This window comes from Nyctereutes procyonoides, unplaced genomic scaffold (genome assembly GCF_905146905.1).
Source record: "Nyctereutes procyonoides isolate TBG_1078 unplaced genomic scaffold, NYPRO_anot_genome, whole genome shotgun sequence".
NCBI lineage: Eukaryota > Metazoa > Chordata > Mammalia > Carnivora > Canidae > Nyctereutes > Nyctereutes procyonoides.
The window spans coordinates 32,000,275-32,006,322 of NW_026575049.1; the positions used below are offsets into that span (position 1 = coordinate 32,000,275).

At 42.4% G+C, this 6,048-nt stretch overlaps 1 protein-coding gene across 2 annotated transcripts in view; it reads left to right on the forward strand.

Moving 5' to 3' along the window:
- BPIFC (BPI fold containing family C) overlaps positions 1-5,574 on the forward strand; it is a 60,054-nt gene extending 54,480 nt beyond the window's left edge. For both annotated transcript variants that reach the window (XM_055329234.1, XM_055329233.1), the window contains 3 exons: positions 2,646-2,709; positions 3,471-3,547; positions 4,973-5,574. In XM_055329234.1, coding sequence (XP_055185209.1) covers positions 2,646-2,709; positions 3,471-3,547; positions 4,973-5,095 — 264 coding nt within the window. In that variant the 3' untranslated portion in view covers positions 5,096-5,574. The remainder of the gene's footprint in view (positions 1-2,645; positions 2,710-3,470; positions 3,548-4,972) is intronic.
- Positions 5,575-6,048: the final 474 nt, after the last annotated feature.

The following is a 6,048-nucleotide window of genomic DNA, read 5'->3' on the forward strand; positions in this document are numbered from 1 at the left end:
CGCAGCGGTTTAGCGCCTGCCTTTGGCCCAGGGCGCGATCCTGGAGACCCGGGATCGAATCCCACATCAGGCTCCCGGTGCATGGAGCCTGCTTCTCCCTCTGCCTATGTCTCTGCCTCTCTCTCTCTCTCACTGTGTGCCTATCATAAATAAATAAAATAAAATAAAAATTAAAAAAAGAGACTTTAAAAAAAAAAACTAGGACCTATGTAATATTGGAGGGAAAACAGGCATTTTCAGGGAGATTTCATTTTTTGGAAAAGGAATCTTCAAGAGTTAAATATAAGATCTGGACTCCCAAAGGATAAGGCTATCTGTAAATTATTAAGGCCATCATTAAGTTTGTTCGTTGAAGCCTTAATAAGCCATCTCCTAAAATCGCATCAAGCCTGGTTGTGCAGATACCTTTCCGGGGGCCCCAGCCTAGTGACCTCCTGATTGGAATAGCATATCCCAACAGTGACTTGGAAACAAACCCCTCCCCACAAACTACAGGAAGATCAGCCAAATCACTTATTGGTGTCCCTACCCTTCTGGCACTTATATTCCAGAGCAGTGGCTCTCACCTAGAGCCAGCTTTGCCCCCAGGAACATTTGGCAGTGTCTGAAAACATTTTTGGTTGTCACATTCTGAGAGGTGTTATAGGCACTTAGTGGATAGAGACCAAGGATGCTGCTTACCATCCCACAGTGCACAAGACAACCCCACAGCAAAGAAGGATCCATCCCAAAATTTCAATAGTGCTGCTGTTGGGCACTCCTATTCTGGTGTGTGTGTGTGTGTGTGTGTGTGTGTGTGTGTGTGCGCGCGCGCGCACATGTATGTGTGGATATGTGTGAGATAGGTGAAGGGTGGAAGACAACAAGCAAATATATATTATATGCTGAAAAATATTACAGAGAAAGATAAATCCAACCAAGAGAATGGCCAGTGTAAGTAGCTGGGGATTACAGTCTTGGGGTTGTTGAGATGATTAGCTGGAATTAGGTGTGAAATTCATTTAGCACATTGAATACATGGTAGGTATTAAATAAATGATGGCCATTATTATTATAAAAGTTAATTTCAGTTATTGCCACCTCTATGTCAAGGGACAGCATAGCATAATGGTAACATATACAAACTCTGAGGTCAAACTGCAAGAGTGAACTCCCACCTACTGACTGTATGGCCTTGGTCAGGTCACTTGATCTCTCACAGGCAGTACTGGGACATGATAAGTACCGAATTTATTACCGTGTTCAACAGAGGCAGCTATTAAGAGAGGAATAGATTTGAGGAAAAGAGCGAGGAAACCCAAGAATTTATCCAGGAGACCAAACAAGATGTTTATTTCTTTAATTTTAAAGAAGATGGGAAGATTAGGAACAGGGCATTAGTGTCAACAAGCTGGAAAATAAGTTACATCTTTCATGCCAGATATTGACATTTAGTTAGCACCTCCAGGCATAGCCATTTGATGGATGACAGACTATAATCAATGAGACACCTAGCTGACTTTCTCATAAATAATATTTATGAGAAATAATATTTCCTGAGCCTAGAGGGGCGAAGTAAGTCCAAGTCTTCCAGGAAGACCCAAAGAAACTGCTTAGTATCAACAACAGGGAGTGCTAATAATGACATTTCTGGAAGAAAAAAAAATGACAGTGGTATATACTGGGCATTTAACATAATATTAACTTGTTTAATCCTGAGACCAACTCTATGACATTAGTGCTGTTATTTTCATTTTACAGTAGAGGAAACTGAGGCACACAGAGGTTAAAGAACTTTCCCAACATCACAGAAGTGGTAAAAACAAGAGCTAAACCTAGGAAGTCAGCTTCAGAGTCCTCCTTGCTAAGCTGCAAAGCTTTGCTAAGCATGTAGGATATTCAAAATATATTCACTGAGTGAATTGATATTCATCATAGTCCATTTATTTTTTTAATATTTTATTTATGAGAGAGACAGCTCACTCACACACATGCATATAGAGGGGAGGAGCAGGGAGGGGGGTGGAGAGAGAGAGAGTCTCCAGCAGACTCTGCACTGAGCAAGGCACCTGACCCTGCCAATCCTATGACCCTGAGACCATGACCCCGGAATTGTGACTAAACCAAAAGCAAAAGTCAGGTGCTCAACTGACTGAGCCACGCAGGTGCCCTATAGTCCATTTATTTTTAATACCTGAATCTCTCCAGGAACTAACACTTTGCTAAACTTTAACAACTTTATTCAAGATAAATTGGACATTCTGGTGATACTGTTAACTATAGAGCATCACATAATACAAAGGACCTCAAGTAAGGAAAGACCACTAACTGGAATACTTAGTAATCATTTATATTGTCTTAGTAGATATCTAAGCTGCCATGTTTGCTGGCACCATGTGGTCCCTCTGCATCTGTTGTCACCATGATCCACCATACAGGAGAGTAGAAATGTCCATCCTCAAAGAGGAAAAAAGATTGGGAAACTGTGTAATATGGTTTCCCGGAAAATAGCATTCAGTGTCTGGAAATCTAGACTATCTCTATGAGGAGATTCTTATTATTGCCCTGTGTCATGATTAGGTCTGGGAAAGTGCACGACCAGACCAGGCACGGTACTTTCAAAGGCCCTGACTTGGCAACTGATTTAGTATCCCCTTTCGTTTTAGGTCTTGAGGTTTGAGAATATTCTGTCCTCCATTCTCCACTTTGGAATCCTCCCACTGGCCAACGGTAAGGGGATTCTTGGGAAACATGTGACTCTGACATTAGCTAAATGTTGAGGATTGTTTTTCCACCCCAAAGCCTGTACTTCTAGCATATGATTGTGTGAATCTAGGCCGATGCCAGAATTTACAGAGTTTGTACCATCAGTGAGGTGGTTGAAAAATTAGTTACTCCAGGTCCAAGACTTGTTAGTAACACTACCCACAGAACTCAGAAAGAATGGCTAAACTCTGGTTGAGTTAAGGAGATTGAAACCGCTCTCCTGAGGCAGTAAAAGAATCTCCTTCAGGTCTGCCAGAAATGAGATTAATCTCCCCAGAAGACATCTCTGTGGTTCTTACGCACAGACCACCATCTGGATAGACAGATTTAATGAAAGACAATTCTAGGTCCTCTCTCTTCATACAGTTGTTCACAAACTACAGCATCCTGAGTTTGGCTTCGTTAAAATACATTTTGTATCAGAGAATAAAATGTTCTCAGACCCACTAATAAGGATGTTTTCAAAATATAAACTGGACAAGTTGCCAGCATTTTTCTACTATCCAAATGCACCTAATTGCTTGTGCATTTTTATTAAGCACTTCATTAACAAAGTAAGCATTTATACCAGGAAAATGTAAGGAAAATAGAATGAAAATACAGAATCGGGAAGAAGGAAAAGATAGATTATTTAAAAGCTGCTTATTCACCTTTTACTAAACAAAAAGTTTGCCAAAACTTCTGTGTCTGTGCCTAGTTATCTTACATTCTGTTCTGTATTTTAGCAAAATTGCAGCAAGGAATTCCCCTGCCCAACCCACACAAAATCTCATTTGTCAATTCAGATGTTGAAGTTTTTGAGGTAAGAATGTGAATATTCTCTTCACTGCCCCCATTTCTTTTCATAGTACAGTAAGCCTCATCCTATTTTGCTTACTCTGTTTAATGCCACTTTGTTCTCCTTTGTGTTTTTCCAGCCCAAGAATTTTATAGGCAAAAGATTTAGCTCTTAAAGCTTACAGTCAGGGCACCTGGGTGGCTCAGTGGGTTATGCATCTGCCTTCAGCTCATGTCATGATCTCAGGGTCCTGGGATTGAGTCCTATATCATCGTTGGACTCCCTGCTCAGTTGGGAGTCTTCTGCTCCTTCTCCCTCTGCCCCTCTCCCCCTACTCTTGTTCTCACTCCCTCGGTCTGCTCTCTCTCTCTCTCTCTCTCTCTCTTTCTCTCTCTCTCTCTCCCTAAAATAAGTAAATCTTTTAAAAAAAAAAAGCTTGCCATCAACAATGAAAAGCATTTAAACTTGAGTTTAAAAATCAGACCAGGGATTCCTGGGTGGCACAGTGGTTTAGCGCCTGCCTTTGGCCCAGGGCGTGATCTTGGAGACCGGGGATCGAATCCCACGTTGGGTTCCCAGTGCATGGAGCCTGCTTATCCCTCTGCCTATGTCTCTGCCTCTCTTTCTCTCTCTATGTGACTATCATAAATAAAAAAAAAAAATTAAATAAAAAAATAAAATAAAATAAAATAAAAATCAGACCAAGTCCCTTTGCAGCCAGGCTTATTCACACCGGCTTATTCACACCACACTATGAGAAGGTGCATTGTGGTGTTCTATTTCATGCATTCCACAAAACAACCTGCAAGGCTGGGATTAGCAGTCCCATTTTACAAATGAGAATACCGAGGCCTGGCTGAGACTTGACCGGCTCTTCTGATTCTCTCAGTGAAACTTTGCTTGAACCAAAGGACTCTCCTTGAGGTTCAGGGATCTGTTGTGAGCTGTTTCCTCATTAATCATTATCAACAAACTCCAGAACACCTTTTTCCCCCATTTTGGTGCTTTTTTAGGGGGGAAAGGGTAGAGGAAGTAAGATTCTTTTTTTTTTTTTTAGATTTTATTTATTTATTCATGAGAGGCACACAGAGGCAAAGACATAGGCAGAGGGAGAAGCAGGCTCCCTGCAGGAGAGCCTGATACAGGACTGGATCTCAGGACCCTGGGATCACAACCTGAGCCAAAGGCAGATGCTCAACCACTGAGCCACCAAGGTGCCCCAGGAAGTAAGATTCTGATGAAATTCTCAGATCTCATACACTATCCTGCCCTCCTGCTTCCCTCTCTACCTCCCCTTCCATAGCTGCTTAAGTCACATAAGGAGACCATAATCCCAAGTGTCTTGTCCCTATGTCTAAGGCACTCACAAGAGGACAGCGGGGGGGGGGGTGCGGTATGACACAGGAGGACCTGGTAATGACATTGTCTTCACCATTGCCTCCTTTTCAGGGTTTCCTTTTGATTTCCACTGACCTGAAGTATGAAACATCCTTAAAGCAGCAGCCAAGTTTCCATGGTTGGGAAGGTCTGAGTCTCATGAGTGGACAGTGGAGGGGGAAGCCAGCCGCCTGACTGCCTATTTGGCATCCACTCCAGGAAGTAAATGGCCCTTAATCCCACAGCTGCCGAAGCCCAGGAGGGGAAGACAGTAGACACTGGATTGTAAAGCTCTTGTGAAGTGCTTCGGTTGACAGTTTTCTTTCTCAAACCCTTGGGGACAGAGGGAGGCAAACTGAATTAAAGAGCTAAATCAGGGTGTGTGTCTGTGGGTGTGTGGAGGGGTGGGTGTTTCAACGTGTGTTTGTGTTCAGATGCACATTGTGTGTTTCCTGTGTTTATAAGGTGCCGGGGCCAAGAGTGAGGCATATGCCTCTGAACAGGTGCAGGAGAAACTCTGAATACAGGTTTGCATGAATGTTTCTGGAGGAACTCCCTTTAGATCTCCTAGCAACCCAGGGTTTCCCCCACTTCCCTGCTTTTTGGATTTTATGTTTTATATTTACAGCTACTGCCCCTTGTATTTAATTAAACTTGTTTTCTATCAATGCCAACCTTGTCTTTTTATTTGAAAACTTATCTGCCCTGGATTTTTTTTTAATAAAATAAAGATGAGAGAATTTAGCATCTTTATTTTTTTTTAAGATTTTTCATTTATTTATTCATGACAGACTCAGAGAGAGAGAGAGAGAGAGAGAGAGAGAGAGGCAGAGACACAGGCAGAGGGAGAAGCAGGGACCAGGACCTGGGCCGAAGGTGGCACTAAACCGCTGAGCCACCTGGGCTGCCCAATTTAGCATCTTTAATCAAGTTGACAAAAAGTGAGGGTGTGCAGACTTCAAGGCTCGATTTAAAAAGGAACACCCTGTCTCTTGGATGTTTCTGGTAAGAAATAGCGGTCACAGGAAGCTCTGGAAGTCATACCACTTCTTTAAGTTTTAGGATTTTCCCTCCCAGATGAAATGAAACGACAGCGCAGAGTCCTAAGCCTAGATCATTTGTAGTTGGCGATATACCTAATCATTGGG